This window comes from Pavona decussata, unplaced genomic scaffold (genome assembly GCF_977016875.1).
Source record: "Pavona decussata unplaced genomic scaffold, jaPavDecu1.1 SCAFFOLD_228, whole genome shotgun sequence".
Taxonomy (NCBI): domain Eukaryota; kingdom Metazoa; phylum Cnidaria; class Anthozoa; order Scleractinia; family Agariciidae; genus Pavona; species Pavona decussata.
The window spans coordinates 229,295-248,730 of NW_028145633.1; the positions used below are offsets into that span (position 1 = coordinate 229,295).

A 19,436-nucleotide genomic window follows, 5' to 3' on the forward strand; every position below is an offset into this window, starting at 1 on the left:
CAGATAATATCGTAAAGTTTTTAGTTTTATCCCATTCAAGGGCAATAAAATTGTAATTTCCTTGTCTGAATGAGGAAATTGATGGTTTTCTCCCATAAACTACAAAGTACAAATTGCATCATTTTAAAGCTATTTTGTCAAAACCTCCGATATGTCTGGTTTCTTTATAATTAAATGTATGAACCGTGACTTATATTCACGCCCTTAATTATTCAATACCCGTTTTATTGTGAATATTTTCCGACGAATAAAAGCAAATGAAAAACTAGAGAAATTTCCAAGCCATCCCAACACAATGTACTTCGCGTGTTAAGTTCTCACTTTTATATTTTTCCCAAACAAAATAATTGGCAGTAATTCGGATCTGTGCAAATGTTAGCTTCACTGCTAAATGAGCTAAAATTGATGTGAGTGTTTTTTGAGCTTTTATCCTCTTGTTGATCATAATTTTGGTCAATACATTGTTGAAGATGTTTTGGATCCACTACACGGACAATGTTGCAATGAATGTTACCATCAATAAGCAGACAGGGCAAAAAATATAACTAACATGAAAATAGCCCAGAATATGAAGAGATCACCGATGTTTTTATATTTATTTATTTATTTATTTGTTCTTTAATCTGTTAGATCATAGAGAAAAGATCATATGGTAAGTTTCAAAAAGTCATTAATAAATCATAAGCTCATTGACCTATCAGATGGTCAATAAAACATCACGTGCAGAGGTTTTAAAACCGGATAAAACCTCTTCCTTATTAATATGCGGTGTTTAATGTTTTTCTCGTATACTAATATCCAACGTTCACAAAAGCATCATTGTTATGAATTCTCTTGACACAAGCATTTCCAGGAATGTTTATGAAGCCGTTCAAAAAACTCGCGGTACGTGTTTTATCGGGTCTAAAACCACTCGGCTGCACCTCGTGGTTTTAAACCCCAATAAAACACCTCAGCTCGTGTTTTAAACATTACATAAATGCTATATATAGTTTCCTGTACCTTGTTTACAAACGCCACCGTATTTTAATTTCACAGGAATAAAACTTTAGGCGCGGAACATTTGTTTCAAAACTTCTTTCAACCCAGATCAGTACTGAGGCTGCGAAGTCGGTCGGTTCAAAAACCTTTTCTGTTGCATCTTTTCCGAGTGAGGTCATAATAAATATGATCAATTTCACACAAATCACAGTACATCGCGAATTTTCATAAATTTAGTTCGCACAGTGCTTCTCACTGGTTTATTCTTGCTTAAAAACACAATTTTACCCAATGTTTTAGTATCTTTCCACCCATCCCGGAGTGGGTCAAATTATGATGTTTGGTAAAATGTTTAGGAATTGTATTAGCGTAAATCAACTTGGGACTTTCTCACTGCTTTCCCGAGTTGAATGCGAGAAGTGATAATCCAACACTGTTGTTCATTATACAAATTAAGACTTTCGTCATCATCGTCATCGTCATAATCATCATCATCATCATCATCATCATCATCATCATCATCATCATCATCATCATCATTATTATTATTATTATTATTATTATTATTATTATTATTGTTGTTGTTCGCTAATTATTCCCTTGCACAGATTATGAATGTAATAAGAAGGTAATTAGCCGTAACCCTTGCGAGAAAGTGGCATGTCCTAAAGGAAAGCATGGTCCACCTGAATACCTGTATTACCAATGCACTAAGATGCCGGAAAACTGTCCCAAAAAGGAAATTGACCCAGCAGCGGAATGCTGTCCAGAAACATGCAGTAAGTCGCTTCAATTAATAATGATTTATCTATATATTTTTTAAATGAATTAGTGATTGAGTTGTTAAGGACGGTGCCTGCTTTTGCTACTGCGCATACGTTCTGCGCATCTGGAGATATTCGGGTTTCCTATGGGTGGTAATACAAATACAGGGATATTTTCGCGCGGTTTAAAACTATGCGGAGAAAACAGACCTTTGCAAGTGCCCTAGTTATCTATAAAGAAAACTGAGAGTAACCATGCATTTTTTAGAGATAATTTATGTTCAATTTGGGAAAAAATTCCGCACATTGTTTTGTATTTTGGCTCTTTTTGGAATTCTGGTTGCTTAATTATCTCTAAAAAAAAATGCGTGATTACCCCCAATTTTCTTTTTGGATTCTAATTGCCCTTGCATAAAATACCTCTGTATAAGCAGGCACCGTTCTTAAAATTTAACATAATTTACTTTTATTACAATTGAAGTATTTTTTTAATAGATCATTTCCTAGTTGCATTGAACGTTATTATAAAAGCAAGGCTAAGTGCAAAGTTTTTAGTTATGAAAATTAGTTTTCATTCATTTGCAAACAAACCTTATTTTCTTATGAAAAGTTTTGCACTTAGCCTCGCTTTCAAAGTGAGGTTCACAGCAACTCGGAAATGGCCTATTCAGTATAACTCAAATTAAATCGGCCGCAGATGACTGTTTTTGGTACATCGTCTTCAGAGACATCTTTTCGCGTCACTCTGTATTTTTTAATGACAAGGTTAGTTTTATCAATTATCCTTTATAGTTTACAAGCGCATGCATCTAAGGTATTTTGCAAAACACAATCTCTTTTCCAGGCACAACGTCCTGGCGTTTCTTTGTTTCTAGCGAGGTTTAACTTTTCGAAGTTGTCATCAAGGTTCTCCAATACTGCGAGCTATGGCGTGCTTAGAAACTATTTGCATAAATGTAACACCTAAAAATCTGATCGCAATCTCGGGAAAATTTAATGAATAGTTTCGTAACAGCCTTCTTAAACTCAATTATAATTCATAGAGAGGAAACAAAGAAAATCAAGACTGTGACGGAAATTTGGAAAAGTGATCTTAATTATCAAAAAAATTGATGAATTGCTTCCTTTGAATTTCTCCGAGAATTTTAAATGGTTTAAGAAGCTATATCAAATACACTCGAAAGAGTGTTTCATCCGATTATTTTCCAAACATCTAGAAGTGAACTGAAACAACAAGGCGCAGCCGAGTATTGTGATCCCACTTTGCGGTGTTTGGAAATTGGGTGCAGCATTGTTCCTCATTTTTTTCATATATCATTTAACCCAACTTTTATCCAATTCAGAACTAAAAAAACCTGGGTTTCAATTTTCAAATCAGAGATATGTCTTTTTCAAACAGGTTGACATGATGAAAACTAGAAGGGTGTGTTATATATGTATAAAGTAATCTCAGGTTAAAGTGTATCGGTCCGGACATAGTTAATAAAAGGCAATGGTTATGAAGCTTGACAAACTCCTTTGTTATATGTTTTTGTTATAGCGTTTTTGGCCTTGACCGTGCACAAACTACAGGCCCGTAGCGAGGGGAGGGGCAGGGGGGGGGGGGGGGGCTTGAGCCCCCCCAGAATTTTTGGAAGTTAAAAAGCAATGTGCCCCAAAATAGTACTAATTAAAACAAATTAATGTTGAATTCTGACGCTCACTTCCTTTTTACTACCTGTCAGTTTCCTTCGCTAACAGGCACTCCTATCTTGTGAATCGGCGGTGATAAGAATCAAAATGGATTGAAATCAATCAATCTGAAGCTGTGAAAGCTGTCGAAATAAAATACATATTTTCTAAGACATCCGCCCATTTTAAGCAATACAAATGTCCTTAGTTTATAACAATTTAGTGTTTCCGCGTTGTCACACAAAAAGCCACACAAATATGTCCTCAAGACCAGAGGAAAAAAAGTCTCCTGCAGTCGGATTCTTACTGTCCGATTCCAAATTTAAAAAGAGAAAGAAAAATTTGTCGTCTTTTGTCTACGTCCTCCTTCAAACGTGAAATTAGGAAACTTCACGTAGCAGTCCACGTAAAAGAAAAGGCAAAAACATGTACCTAAGAGTGTGATGCAGGTGCAAAGTTATTGTTTTACTCACTAAATCCACCGGGTTTTTTATGTTCTCGTTGCATCTTTAACTCCCAAATCAGTCTGTTTTGAGTGACGGGGGTGGGGGGGGGGGGGGTGGTAGTTTTGTTTCACCATTTTGCTAAGCCCCCTCAGTTGTTTTAGCCTTGCTACGGGCCTGAACTACAATAGATTTCGAACTCTGTTGAAGCAACTGACCAATAGAAACGTTCGTGCTAAGATATTCAACTGTGTTGTGAACATTTAAAACAAACGATTGTGCACGGTCGCGGCCCTTCCAACATAAACTGCAGCACCATTGTTTTCATGGCAAAGTTTCATAACCAGTCCCTCAATTAACTATGGTCCGGATGAACACACTGCTTAAACCAGCCCATTTCTTGTTAACAGTTTGCAGTGACGGTAATCGAATATATTCAGCTGGTGAGAAATTTGAGTTTTCTAAAGACGGCCAACATTACAGCTGCGAGTGTGGATCAAATGAAGTACCATCCTGTCAGCCTATCTTCATAGGTAAATACGCAACAGTAAATTAAAACTTAATGACTGGTCTCGAAGAAAACACCTAATATTATTTCTCCGGGGACTAGTGCAGGACCATTTGGGAACAAAACAAACAAGTCTTAAAAAAAAACTCGCTAGAACCTTATGACAACATCACACTCCGTCGCAAGTCCCTCTTACGTCATAGTTTTCGCACTTGTACACGCTCATGGCCCTTGGAACTTGGGGAGAAGGGATGACGCAGTATTGAGAGCACTGGTCTCTCACTGATGTGGACTGAGTTTGATTCCCGGACTCGGCGTCATATGTGGGTTGAGTTGGTTGTTGGTTCTTTTCCTTGCTCCGAGGTTTTACACTGGGTTCTACTTTTTTCCCCTCTCCTCAAAAATCAACATTTTCAAATTCCAATTAGATCTGAAATCACAGGGCTACAGGTTTGTCAGTTGTAAAGGACTGTTAAGTGTCATTCTCGTTAAACAAAGTTGATTGATTGATTGTTTGTTTGTTTTTGATTAATAGATTGATTGACTGATTGATTGATTAGTTTATTGATTGGGGGGAAATAGTTCTATAGTTAGATGTCATGTGATCATGAATTAGTTAATCAACGCATGCGCTCAGGCTGCAAAAACCTTTACTAATTAACAATGATAGCTATATTGCATAAGTCTGTTATAAACATCTTCACTAAGAACATTCAAAAATATCGTTTCATCGCAAAGTTAATCTACAAGAACAAGGCAGGTTAAATTTCCAATATCACTTTGAAGATGACTAAAACAAAAAGTGTTTTCTTTGAAAATACTTTTAGCCTTTGAAAAGTTTCAGATTCGAACTATTGAAAAATGTTTACAGCGCGACTACTGTTACAGGAATCAGCAAATAAAAGCCAAACGTTTGAAATTATTCACTGTTCGTATCCTACTGTGATCTGATTGGCCAGTGTTTAGTAGTCGCACTGTAACAGGAACTTCTGATGAGTATAATTTCTTCTCAGTCCCACCAAAGGAACCCAGGCCCCCACCAGTTTTCCCTCCGCCTGGAGAAGTGCCCACCGAAAGAGACGCGGTAAGTGTCAAAGGGCTGTTCATCGACAAAGAATTTTTTTTTAATTTTCCTTTCTAATATTTGGCATTGGTGACCGCCGAGGCCATACGGAGTGAAAGGGGAAAGGATGGCTCAGGCTTTTTAACCTATATAAACCTTTTCCATAAATGGCTGCTGATAAATAATTCTTTGTTTGCATTAAAATTACCCTTACTAGCGCCGTTAGCATTTGCAAAATTCAATAGAATTTTTGCTCTAAAACAAGATTAGTAGCGCTGATTAACATATATCGAAAGGAGTAACAAATTGGCCGCCATTTATGAAAAAATGTCTATGGAGCGTTGCCCAAACGTACGACGCACACGCAATCCCGCCATAGTTTTAAAAACAATACAAATGCCATATTATGAATGGTGTTCATCATCTTGGTTCGAAATGATAGGTGAGTTTAATCGTTTGTCTCACAATTCAGTCACATAGATGTGGATCGCGACGTTTCGACCGCTATATTCGCAAATACTAATACCATACACCACATGTCGTCAGCTACGTTCATCATCAAAAAGACTTCTTTTTAATCCACCTTTTAATTTGAAAACTTATGGCGCAAGATCTTTCTCCATGGCATCCCCCTCACTTTGGAATGCGCTGCCATCTAATATTAGGAACAGTTCTTCGGTGCCCGTTTTAGAAATAAACTTAAAACTTTTCCTTTTAAAAAAACATTTCGATAACCTTTTAGTTAAGTTCTTTGTCGTTATTCTTGTAAAGCGCCTTTAAACTAATTATTATTATGGCAGTAAAAACTTCTGGATGCCCAGATATCCTAAACAATGATTGGGCGGCCAGCCGTAGCCAATCAATGCAACGACAAAAGTCCTTACAATTAAAATCCCAACTCCTGATCATAAAGATCCTAGTAATTAAATTCTAAAACTTTATACTATCCATAAAATCCTCAATCTATTATTATTATTATTATTATTATTATTATTATTATTATTATTATTGCTCCGAGGGTTTTTCTCCGGGGTACTCCGGTTTTCCTCCCTCCACAAAAACCAACATTTCCAAATTCCAATTCGACCTGGAAACAGTGGAGAGAAGAGCTACTTCGTGGATTCCACTGAATTCCTATTTATTTATTTATTTATTATTATTATTATTATTATTATTATTATTATTATTATTATTATTATTAGTCTTTATCAGGCGATGGTGTCGACTGATTGTGTAACAGTATAAGTAGCACCTCAGTTTGTGTCGATTGAACACGATAGAGACATATGGCTTGTCCAAACCCAATCCTCCGCCGTTTCAGAGCGCGACAAAGCGACAGGTCACTATCCGCTCTGGGATGAGGTTACGTTTATTGACCGAGACCCACACTGGTACAGTCGTAGGGTTAAAGAGGCTATTGGCATAAGACTTCACCCTGACAAAATCAACAGGGATAATGTAATTAAAATTCCAGAAGCATGGATGCCAAGGATCAAACAACACAGCAGCCTATCAGTACCAAGGCGGACAATTTCTAGTCTGAACTACAAGGATAGAAATCCTCCAATCAACCTAAGAGGCCTAAACCAAGGTGTTACTTATAGTGTTATGCAATCAGTCGACACAATTGCTTGATGTAAGTGGCTCAATCGTGAGGCAAACGATTAAACTCAGCTATCAATACAAATGCCAGTTCGTTTGCGTAAACGAAATGAAAATGATATGTTGTTTAAAGACTCTCGAAGAAGCCTTTCGACTAGAGAAGCAGTGAAAAATTAAATCTGGAAAACATAACAAGCCCTTTCTCCCCCCCCCCCCCCCCCCCCCGCCAACTTTAGACTCATGACTTAAGGTAAAATCAGCTCAGATTATGTGTTTATTCTCTCCTAGGCGCAAAACGAGTAAAGAAGGCAGCAATCTCCTTATGAGGTCTGGAAAAAGCAATCAAGATTGCAACTTACCATTCACAGACTAACACTTTAGTGAATCGATTAAAGATATGTAAGTCAAACAGGAAAAATGATAACTAGTGTTGAGGAACTTGGTTGAAATAAGTTGTTTAGCTAGAAAACATTAATGTAGAACTTTGAAAGTCCCAAGTAAATAAAACAGCAAAGCAATGAATCAGTGTATCTGGTGTTTATGAAAGCGCACATGTGGTGTCTTCTTCAAAGGGGAAATATCTGGTAAATTTAGGGGAGGGGCTCGGGGGCCCTGCTCTCCCCTCCCCTTAATTTTATGACCAGAACCGAGACCCGCTAGTCCCCATCCCCACCCCCAGAACCAATACCCGCTGGTCCCAACATCCATCCCCCCTCCCCCCCTCAGAACCGAGAAATGCAGACTAAATTTCGACTGCTCTAGCGATATGTAATGAAAGATAAGGTAAGGAAACAAACGCCGCCTATCATGTGACCACAAGAACCAATGAGAGCGCGCGTATTGATGCGTGACGTCATGGTTTTGAGACAAACTACAGTGTTAGTCACATTACATGGGACAGATCTAGTCACCCTGCCCTCTCAATGTTGGTTCACAAGATTGGCTTAAAAAATTCCAAAAAACAACATTGAGAGGGGAGGGGAGCAGGAGAGGGACATTTTCGGCTTGGTTGTGAAGTGTCACAACTAAACCTGACTAGGACTGTAGATCGAGATGACAGAGCCAAGTGTTCATGTCCTTTGTGCTCTGGGGTCAGAGTCAAAAACACATTTTTTCCCATTTCTCTAACCATTGTTTTGTGTATACTTTACTTAAGTGTTTTGTAATATTTATTTTCGAACCAGCGTGTTTGAACGAGCTCAAAACTGAACCAGTGGACATGTTCTTATCGGCTGCTGTTGAGTGTGCCATTGTCGAGTAGAGCAGTTTGTTTTCCTTTTTTGTGACCACTGAGTGTTAAAAAAAATTGTTTAATCTGAAAACGGCAAATTGGAGTCTTGAAAATTCACGCGTGAACAACAAGGCTGCTATTTTGATTGATATTTGATCTTTTACGCATAGGACAAAAGCTTTGCTTTCTGGTTTAAGACCTATAAATATATGCGCAGACAATGCATTCTCATTGGTCAGTCTTTCTGAAGACAATAAGAACAATAGAGGACAAAATATCCCTTCTAAGGGAGGTGAGGAACAAACATGAAACTGCGCAATATCGCGTCAATGGGTTAATTTGGATTTAAGGAATAAACTAATGATTACGTAGTAACTGAGTGAGTGCCATTCGACTGCCTCCGAAAGACTATGGAATGACTAAGTTGGCCATGAGTGAAAACACAACTTCTTTGCAGTCTAGATGAGCCACACCCAAACATGGCCGCTATCAGGGGCGGGTGTTTTTTTAAACCGCACAATCATTTGGAGGGCGATAAGGCAATTAGTAAGAAAATGCAGCAAATACACAACGTTCGTTTTATTCCTTTAGAATTGCTGAAACACATCTTACGGTTTACACAGATCCCTTGCAAGCTCCACATTTGAGATATGGCTAGCCTGCGTGGTAGACGCATGGAAAATATAGGGCGCGCGAGGGAGGGAGACACGCGTGTGTCCCTCCCTCGCACTCCACGCTCTTTTTCGCGCCCTATGTATTTTTCATGCGCCTGTCACGCAGGCTAAGATTTGTCAAGAAATGCACGATAATGATATGCATGAACTGTATTGTTGCGTATGATAGACATCACGAGGTGTCCCCTAGCCTAAACTCTTACCAAAACACAAATAATTCTGTCAAACATGAAGTAATATTAAAATGACAAAAAGGTTCGTCTTATATCAAGTACCCAAATTCAGAAATAGGTGCAAATCTGGAAATAAGGGAATATATTACAAATAAAAAGTACTACATTTCTTTCTTGTTACTTAATACAGAGAAGCCATTCATCAGATTATTTTTCCATCAAAAAACGTTGGGAGTTTAAAGCTGGGTACACTCTTATCACACCGCCTCTAAACAGAAGACATTTTTACCCTCTGATAGTCTCAGAATTTGATTTGATATATGGCAAACCATTTAACTAAAGCTCATTCACTCTATGATTGTCCAGTAAGTAAAACAAGAAACACAACAGATGAAGCTGTTTTTGCAACAATCTTAGAGCTTGAAAAAGGCCAGGGCCCGGTTGTTCGAAAGCCGATTAACGCTAATCTGTGATTACGAGTTAACCGAGGTTTTCATTTCACTTGCTAAAAATGTCTTCAAAAAGCTTATTCTAAGCTGTTGGTAAGGAAAATTCTATGTCAAAACTGAGGGACAAAAATATTTTTGAAGAATCTTTATTGATTAGTCATCAAACTTGAATCAAATCTCACGTAAACCCAGGATTAGCTTAATCAGGCTTTGAACAACTGGGCCCAGTAAAAGAGTGTATGTCCGAAATTTTATTTGCTAAATCAAATCGTCATGTTGTTGTCATGTGAAAATCGCAAAAAAAATAAAGCATCCCTATTAATTTTCTTCCCTGAACTTGAGACATAAAACGTGAAATTTCACTTCCGGTGTGATACAATATACCGCGCAGGATGGCAGACTGTTGTTAGTATAGCTGTAACGTCAATACAGGATCGCTACTTTCGCAGTTTCTATATTCCTCAGTTGTTTCGTTGTTACGATTCCATACCCCGGGTCACAATTTCGTCCACACAGTTTTCTCCCCCCACACGCCAGAAACAACTAAGGAACCGAGCAATCACTCTGCACGTGCTATATGTTTTTGTACTGTCAGATTCTTTATACTTGTGTCACGAGGCATACAAGGACAGTCATGTTTTTTTGGACATGTTATGCAATAATGTTTTGTTTGTATAGTTTTCAAGATTGACATTTGAAACCAATTGTGTAACAATACACATGATCAGTACGGTGCATGACTCGATATCGGTAGGAACACATTCAACGCGAGCGATCAAACAAGTTCTAGGTTTAGGTTCAAAGGTGTAATATAGGCACAAATAAATCGACATTCAATCAATCGACTCGACGTTTATTACATGGCGCCCAACGTGGGGCAGGACTCACTGGCTAAACGAATCGACTGAAGAAGACGAACAGGACGAAGGATCTGAGCAAGCGACGTCATGAGTGAAAAGGAACTGAAGGAGAAACTGGACAGGCTTAAAGCTTCTCGAGGAGCCCATAGAGGTGTAATTACAAAGAGGATTGGAGAAGCAAACACGATACTCGAACCTGAAGGTACGCTTAATAATGAACAGGCTAAACAGTTAGATGTATTACATCGTTTACTCGAAAGCAAGTTGAAACTGGTTGAGAGCCTTGACGAAAGCATTTTGTCATTATGCGAAGTCGAAACAATTCAAGCTGAAATAGAAGATTCAGAGAGGGTTCTAGAAAGGGTGGTTGCATGCCAGAAAAGTATTCAGGATGCTTTAACAAAAAGGAACAATGAATCTAGCGCGCAAGAAAGCCAAATCAACCCCAGCCAAGGTTCACCTGGCGTGGCACAACAAGCGAAAGCCAAATTACCTAAGTTGATCTTGCCTAGGTTTAGAGGTGATGTAACTAAGTGGACTAGCTTCTGGGACTCGTACAAGACAGCAGTGCACGAAAGCAAGGCAATTTCTACTATCGATAAATTCAATTATCTCAATTCCCTTCTCGAAGGCCCCGAATCTCGATCAATTCAAGGTTTATCTTTGACCGAAGCGAATTACAATTCTGCGATCGAAATAGTACATGAGAGGTTCGGAAAAACGCAGCAAATCATTTCCGCGCACATGGAGGAACTGTTGAAATTACCAAGCTGCTCGACCTCGGAACGTTCCAATTCCTTGAGATTTGTGTACGACAAAATCAGCGTCCACATTCGCGGCCTGTCTTCATTGGGCGTTGCATCTGATCAATACGGTGGTTTATTGATTCCAGTGGTTATGTCTAAGCTTCCCAATGAAATTCGTGTTAGAATCGCTAGAGAAACGACAAGTGCTGTTTGGAAAATTGAAGAACTAATGGATGTAATCAAACGAGAAGTTGAAGCAATAGAAGTTAGCGAGAATGTCAAAATCACTGACGATCGAAATCAGAAACGTCCACCAGCACCGCCCCCGAAACCTCGATTACCGACAGCTGGAACATTTTTTGGTGCCACTTCAAAACCAGAGGCGAATGTTCCAAAATGTGTTTACTGCTCTGGAAGGCATTACTCAGCGTCGTGCGACAAGGTTACAGATATTAACGCCAGGAGAGACATACTAAGACGCGACAAAAGATGTTTTATGTGCTTGAAAAGGGGACATTTAGTTGAACACTGCGACAAGAGTTGTAGGATCTGCAAGCGAAGGCATCATCAATCGATCTGTCAAGAAAAATCGCCCTGTGACCCACCGAATTCTTATACGCCCACTGAAGAACAAGGATTCTCGAATCGAAATAACGAAGAAGCATCTGGTTTGGGGAGCGCCACTACCACCGCAACTTCAAGTACGAAAGGAACCAAGGGTAGCATATTGTTACAAACCGCCACAGCGATAGCAACAAGCGAAGACGGATCCAAGTCTATTTCCGTCCGAATTTTGTTCGACAATGGTAGTCAACGCTCATATGTGACCGACCGCATCAAGGCAAGGCTGGGATTAACTGCGACGTCGACTGAGACCCTTCACCTAAACACGTTTGGTGAAAACGCCTATCGAAAACAAAAATGTCAAGTATTTACTTTACCGCTACGAAGCAGTAAAGACGAGTTCGTGGAGATTTCCGCCCTCAATTTTCCTGTCATTTGTTCGCCACTTCCAAAGAGAATAAATGTCACGAAATACCCGCATTTAACTGATTTAGATCTGGCTGACAGTCCAGCGAACGAACATGACTCTATTGACATTCTCATTGGATCGGATTATTACTGGGACATTGTCACTGGAGAATCGATTCGAGGTGAATTCGGTCCCACAGCCATCAACAGCAAGTTTGGTTGGCTTCTGTCAGGCCCTACCGGCGAGCAACATGTACACGCAAATTCTAATGTCGTCTCAAATCTTGTCATCTCTGGTGAACCGGTGTTAAACGAAGCGAATCAAGTTGACGAGATCACGAATCTGCTGAAACAGTTCTGGGAAACCGAAAGCATCGGAATTAAAGGTGATCTGAATTCTGCAAATCACTCGCCAATTGAAGCCAAGCGAAACGAAGAAATCTCTTTTGATGGCCGTCATTACGAAGTTTCACTGCCATGGAAGGAAGACTGCTTACCACGTACTCATAACTATCGAATGTGTGAAACCCGACTGCGATCTTTACATCACAAATTGAAAGGCGAGCCGAACTTACTTCACGAGTATGACAAGATTATTCAGGAACAAGCGCGAACGGAAATCGTCGAAAGGGTGCCAAAATTGAACGATGCGAACAAACTTAACACGAAGGGGATTTACTATTCACCTCACCACGCTGTTGTACGAAAGGATCGAGACACGACAAAGGTGCGCATCGTTTACGATGGATCGGCCAAGAATTCTAAGGAAGAAAGCTCTCTGAACGATTGTCTTGAAGCTGGAGACAATCACATCCCACACATCTTCGACATGTTAACTAAGTTTCGCAGGAACGCCGTCGGAATTACTGCAGATATCGAGAAGGCATTCTTAATGGTGAGCATCAAAAAAAGAGAACGGGACATGCTCAGATTTCTGTGGTTCGAAGATCCGTTCGCGAAGAAACCAGAGATTGCAGAGTTTCGATTCAACCGACTTGTCTTTGGTCTGCGCCCGTCGCCTTCGATCCTGGGCGCGACGATAAAGCATCATTTGCATTTGTACAAGCAAAGCGAGCCTGAGATGGCGGAAAGGCTAGAGAAGTCCTTGTACGTTGACGACCTGATCACTGGAACAGAAACTGACGAAGAGGCTATTGATGTCTACAAGAAATCCAAACAAATCATGGCCGATGGCGGATTCAACCTTAGGAAATGGAACTCAAACTCTCGCACCCTGGTGAGGGCGATCGAGAATGTTGAAAATTCAAACGAAGCAAAATCGAAACAAGAAATCACTGCAGAGGATGACGAGTCGTACGCAAAATCGTCAATCACACCAGGAAACTCAGAAACGAAAAGCGACACTGTGGTCAAGGTTCTTGGAATGAACTGGGACACTGTTGAAGACGAGTTTTTCTTCAACTTTACTGATTTGTACAACTATGGAATGTCACTTCCGGCGACAAAGCGATCTGTTTTGAAGTTGACAGCGATGGTATTTGACCCGATTGGATTTCCCACCCCGTGCACTGTAGAGATGAAAATTCTCTTCCAGGAACTCTGTCTCGACAAGATTGACTGGGATAGTAACCTGCCTGAAAACCTTCTTGGAACTTGGAATTCATTACTGAACGAATTGAAGTGTTTAAACGATGTCAAAATACCCCGCTGCTATTTCCGATCAAGGCCTGTGCAATTCGAGCTTCATGGATTTAGCGACGCCTCTCACCGCGCGTATGCTGGAGTTGTTTACGTTCGATCTTTGTATGAAAATGGTGAAATCGATGTTCGTCTCGTTGCCTCGAAAACAAGAGTTGCGCCGCTAAAGAGACAGACCATTCCACGCCTGGAATTGTTAGGTGCTCTTATTCTCGCCCGTCTCATGAACAGTCTTAATATGACCGGAAGTAATGTTAAGACCATCTGCTGGACCGATTCGATGACTACGCTGTGTTGGATCAAGAACCAGCGAACTTGGAAACAGTACGTTCAGCATCGTGTGGAAGAAATTCGAAATTTGACCTCCAAGGATGATTGGAGGCATTGCCCTGGAGAGTTGAACCCGGCTGATATACCGTCTCGTGGTTTGTCTGCAAAGGAACTTTCCACTAAAACGACTTGGTGGAATGGCGCAGCATTCCTTTATCAGCCAGAATCTGAATGGCCCGAAAACCGATCGACACAAGCCGAAGACAAGGTTGCCCTTGAAGAAGCTGTAAAGAATCCACTAGCTATCACTCATTCTCTTGTGAATAATTCAGATGACAACTCAGTGCCAGAGAAGAGAATCGATCAGATAATCGACATAAAGCGATTTCACGACTTGACAGATCTGCTCCGCGTAACAGCTCTTGTTGTCAAAATTGCAAGGAAGTGGAAGCATCGAATTCGAAACGAGGGTACAAGGGGAGAAGAAACGAGTTTAAACGCCGCTGATTTAAAGGACGCCGAGAATCTCTGGATCAAGTCAGTTCAAGCAACTTCGTTCGCCAAGGAAATTGAATTCCTCAAGCGTAAGGATCAGAAATCGACTCCGCCAACATATGTCACGCAATTCGGGTTGTACATTCAAGAAGGTATTGTGAAATGCAAGGGTCGAATGAACAATGCCAATCTACCGGGGAGTACAAGAAACCCAATTCTTCTGCCAGCTAAACACGAATTTGTTCAATTGATTATCAAGAAAGGACATGAATCAGTGAAACACTGCGGATTAAGGGACACTCTTACCACGCTAAGAGAGCGCTTTTGGATCTTGAGGGGTCGCGAAGCAGTAAAACGAGTAATCAAGAAATGCGTGATTTGTTTGCGAATCAATGGAATGCCGTACAAAGCTCAGTCGACTCCTGATCTTCCGAGTGAACGAGTTTCAGACGACCCACCCTTCACACATGTAGGGTTGGATTTTGCGGGACCACTAAACATTGTCAATGAACATGCGAATGAATCAAGCAAGGTTTACGTGTGTTTATTCACATGTGCGTCGACCAGGGCTGTACACTTAGAGCTATGCAAAAGCCTCGATGTTCAAGATTTTCTGTTGGCATTCAGACGATTTGCCAGTCGCCGAGGGCTACCAGCGACCACTAATTCAGACAACGCGAAAACTTTCAAGTCTTCGAGCAAGGAAATCAGGAGGATCACAAGATCTAACGAAGTGTTGCGTTACCTTGTCAACCAGAGAGTCACCTGGAACTTTATTGTTGAAAAGGCTCCCTGGTGGGGAGGTTTCTGGGAGCGATTAGTCAGAAGTGTCAAGCTACCATTGAAGAAAGTGCTCGGTCGATCATCTCTGAGTTTTGAACAATTGCGAACCTTGATGGTAGAAATCGAGTCAGTGATCAACGCGAGGCCGATCACTTACGTGTACGACGACGCGAATTCAATCTCTTATCCATTGTCGCCTTCTGACCTTGTTTATGGACGACGTGTCACATTGACCCCAAATGACGCACATTACGAAATTGTCAGCACTCATCAATCGTTGACAAGAAGAGCTAAGCACCACAAGAATTTACTACAGCAAGTCACGAAACAGTGGAGAAAGGAATATCTCACCAGCTTACGTGAACAATCAAGTCCGAGAAACAAAGGAATTTCCGTTCAAGAAATCTCAGTTGGAGATATTGTGCTGCTCAAAAACGATTCTACAAATAGGATTCACTGGAAGATTGCAAGAGTTGAGGAACTAATTTCTGGAGCTGATGGAAAGGTTCGTGCTGCAATCGTCAAAGTCGGAAACAGCGACAAGCGACCAAGTTATTTAAGGAGAGTCATTCAACATTTGATTCCAATCGAGGTCAAGTCTAGTACAAACAATGTGGATACACGTCATGTTGCGGATGTTTCAAGTCAACTTGCGGATGCTGCTCGACCTCGACGAACAGCGGCGGTGATCGGGGAGATCGGTCGTCGACAAATGAACATTGTATAATCATTGTAAATAATTTCGATAAATCAGGACGGTGAAAGTTTGTCACTGCGTGGAAAACTTTGGGGAGTGTCAGATTCTTTATACTTGTGTCACGAGGCATACAAGGACAGTCATGTTTTTTTGGACATGTTATGCAATAATGTTTTGTTTGTATAGTTTTCAAGATTGACATTTGAAACCAATTGTGTAACAATACACATGATCAGTACGGTGCATGACTCGATATCGGTAGGAACACATTCAACGCGAGCGATCAAACAAGTTCTAGGTTTAGGTTCAAAGGTGTAATATAGGCACAAATAAATCGACATTCAATCAATCGACTCGACGTTTATTACAGTACACTTTTTTGCCGTCATCAGCAAAACAACAACGTGAAATGACCAAATTCAAGGTTTTGTGGAGAACGCGAGCACACGATGGTAATTTTTCCTTCTTCCTCCTTACGTGAACGCCGTTCCTATCAATTTTAGTTCCAGGATACTTTGCCTACACTGTACAAGTTGAACGAATTGGAAAAATCGTGAAGAGATATATTTTCAAGTGACTTTTTTGCTGCCGTGGCCGTTGTCATTAAGTTCCCTATTGGTGATCCTGTACTGACTACAAAAAATCAGCATCTTATTGCAATTTGGGAGTGAGATATTAGCTCTGTTATGCTCCGACCACCCAATAGAAATCCTTGTAATTTTGTCTCTGTTCTCAACGGTTAAAACAGAGACCAAATTAGAAGGATCTGCATGGAGTCATTGAAGCATAAAAGTCCCAATATCCCACCAACAAATCGCAATAAGATGCTGATTTTTGCCAAGAAGGCATTTTTCATCATGCTCTTTGCGAACGCCTTAATAAATCCTATAATTTCAAAAATTCGAACATTTGTGACATCACACTTTAGTAGTCTGTTGGTGATCCCAAGCAAATACCTGTCCGATCATGCCATCTGGGCGTTTCATTCTGCCGGCAGGTCTGCATCGCTGATCTCCATCATATGATCATCGTAGTGCTTACGAAGGATAAACTCACTGCGAAACTCCTCTGAACAAATCCAACAAACGTGTGCTGTAAGACTCCTTGGCTTCTGCATCGTTACTGGCGTTCCTCTTGTGTGAGTCTTTTCATGTCGACGACAGTTTCCTGTGTCGTTGAACCACTTGTCACAGTGTTCACATTTAAAAGGTTTTTCTCCTGTGTGAATCTTGGTATGTCTATTAAGTCCATATTCACTGGACAAACACTTATCACAATGTTGACATTGAAAATGTCGCTTTCTTGAACATTTTTCTCTCACTCCTGTATCTTTCTTTAGTTCTTCCTGCTGTCGCCCATTGGCAAGCCTATCAATTTGCTTGTCCTTAACTCTGTGTGTCCTCTCGTGTCGCCTCAGATGTCTTGCTTCGCTAAACTCCTTGCTACAGCGTTCACACTTAAAACGCTTCTCCCCAGTGTGTGTCCCCTCGTGTCGCTTCAGACGTCTTGCCTCGCTAAACCCCTTGCCACAGCGTTCACACTTAAAAGGCTTCTCGCTAGTGTGGGTCCTCTCATGTCTTATAAGTTTAGACCGATACAGAAAAGACTTACTACAACGCTCACATTGAAATGGTCCCTTTCCTGAACATTTTCCCCTTACTCCTCTACCTTCCTTTAGTTCTTGCCGCTGTTGACCTCCTTTCCCATTGGCAAGCCGATCATGTTGCTTGTCCTTGACGTTGTGTGTCTTCTCGTGTCGCCGCCGATGTGCTGCATCACTAAAACACTTGTCACAGTGCCCACACTTAAAAGGCTCCTTCCCAGTATGGGTCCTTTCATGTCTAACTCGGTTTCCCCTAAGAGCTAAGCCACTTTCCACAATATCCACACTTATATGGTTTCTTCCTCGCGTGTGCTCTTGTATGCCTTGCTAGTGAATATCGATCGGCAAAACACTTGCTACAAGTTTCACACTGAAAAGACGGCTGGGCTGCACCTTGATCCTCCTGTTGTTGATCTTCTGCATCGGTAACAAGCAGGCTAAGCGGCTTTTTGACTGTGCGCGCTCCTCCATGCTTCTGAAGATGCTTTGGTCGCCTACTATACTTCCCAATCTGGTTGTTCCTATGAGACGTCTTCACTCTATGCGAACTCTCATGCCGTTTGTGACCACTTGGGTCACTAAAACGCTTTCCACAATGTTTGCACTCAAAGGGTTGTTCCCCTGTGTGTATCCGTGTATGTCTCCGTAAGTTGCTTAAAGAGAAAAAACACTTGCCGCATTGTTGACATAGATGAGACTTCTTTCCTTTACGCGTTAATTGTTCCTGTTGTGAATTACGAGGCTTTTCTTTTCTGCGTGTCGATTTATTCCGTGCTAAATAGCCCGACTGGGTAAACCACAGACTGCCCTGTTCTCCATTAAATTGCTTCCCTCGCGTGTGTATTTTGCAATGTCTCTTTAGATCCCACGAACCTCGAAAACACTTACTACAATGTTTACACATGAGAGGTCGTTTTGCTGTTCCTTTTTGCTGCTGTTCATTTCCTGACACAGTAGCACTGGTGTTACCTTCTTCCATCATAGTGGACGTCTCTCCAGAGTGTTGTCTTTCATGCCTCCGCTGATTTCGTACATCACTGAAGCCTTTCCCACAGTAGTTACACTTGAAAGGTCTCTCTCCTGTATGGGTCCTGTTATGTCTCCTTAACTCCCATGCACGACGAAAACACTTACTGCAATGTTTACACATAAGAGTCCTTTTTGCTGTTCCTTTTTGTTGCTGTTCATTTCCTGACACAGTAGCACTGGTGTTACGTTCTACCATCATAGTAGACGTCTTTTCAGAGTGCTGTCTTTCATGCTTCCGCTGATTTCGTACATCGCTGAAGCCTTTTCCACAGTAGTTATACTTGAAAGGCCTGTGTCCTGTATGGGTCCTGTTATGTCTCTTTAGTTCCCATGCACGACGAAAACACTTACTACAATGTTTGCACTCGAAAGACAGCTTTGCATTGCCCGTTGTCTTCTTCTGCTTTCCATTTTCTGCCGCTGCAAGGCTACTCAAGTGTTGCTTTCCCTTAAGGAGCGCTTTCTCTCCGTTGTGTCGTTTTTCATGTGTTTGTTGATTTCGTGCATTGGTAAAACGCTTCCCACAATGCTTACACCCAAAACGCATCTCTCCATTATGCAACACTCTAACATGTCGAGTACGATTTCCTGAATCCGCAAAACGCATTCCACAGTCATTGCATTGATAAGGCTTCTCTCCTGTATGCGTTCTGATGTGGCGCAGAAGATTACCTGAATTACTAACACTCTTGCCACACTGTTCGCATTGATAACATTTCTCCCGTGTATGCAGACGACCATTTGCTTGATTTTCTTTGGTGCC

General features: G+C 40.9%; 2 protein-coding genes and 1 long non-coding RNA gene across 4 annotated transcripts; 2 read left to right on the top strand and 1 right to left on the bottom strand.

Moving 5' to 3' along the window:
* The first annotated feature begins 998 nt into the window (after nucleotides 1-998).
* LOC146458779 (uncharacterized) lies at nucleotides 999-7,554 on the top strand. 2 transcript variants are annotated; one of them, XR_014858123.1, is made up of 4 exons: nucleotides 1,015-1,760; nucleotides 4,270-4,392; nucleotides 5,381-5,451; nucleotides 7,321-7,554. It is a non-coding gene; the product is annotated as an uncharacterized LOC146458779 (long non-coding RNA). The 2 variants fall into 2 exon arrangements; XR_014858124.1 differs by lacking the exon at nucleotides 5,381-5,451 and having other exon boundaries at nucleotides 999-1,760.
* Nucleotides 7,555-10,506: 2,952 nt separating this feature from the next.
* Nucleotides 10,507-16,071, top strand: LOC146458780 (uncharacterized). Its single transcript, XM_085090308.1, has one exon. The coding sequence runs from the start codon at nucleotides 10,507-10,509 to the stop codon at nucleotides 16,069-16,071; it is 5,565 nt and encodes a 1,854-aa protein (XP_084946434.1).
* Nucleotides 16,072-16,418: 347 nt separating this feature from the next.
* On the bottom strand, nucleotides 16,419-19,220 carry LOC146458781 (uncharacterized). Its single transcript, XM_085090309.1, has 3 exons — nucleotides 18,533-19,220; nucleotides 18,194-18,297; nucleotides 16,419-17,971 (listed from the first exon to the last, which is right to left on the bottom strand). The coding sequence occupies exons 1-3, from the start codon at nucleotides 19,218-19,220 to the stop codon at nucleotides 17,024-17,026; spliced, it is 1,740 nt and encodes a 579-aa protein (XP_084946435.1). The 3' UTR covers nucleotides 16,419-17,023.
* Between the last annotated feature and the right edge of the window lie 216 nt (nucleotides 19,221-19,436).

What these genes read in the sequence shown, in the direction of transcription:
- LOC146458780 (XM_085090308.1), top strand. Translation starts at nt 10,507, where the DNA reads ATGAGTGAAAAGGAACTGAAGGAGAAACTGGACAGGCTTAAAGCTTCT.
- LOC146458781 (XM_085090309.1), bottom strand. Translation starts at nt 19,220, where the DNA reads ATGCGTTTTGGGTGTAAGCATTGTGGGAAGCGTTTTACCAATGCACGA. An exon ending in TCTCATGTGTAAACATTGTA is followed by an intron (nt 18,298 to 18,532) that starts GTAAGTGTTTTC and finishes TTTCTCTTTAAG; the next exon opens with CAACTTACGGAGACATACAC. An exon ending in TGGTCACAAACGGCATGAGA is followed by an intron (nt 17,972 to 18,193) that starts GTTCGCATAGAG and finishes GATATTCACTAG; the next exon opens with CAAGGCATACAAGAGCACAC.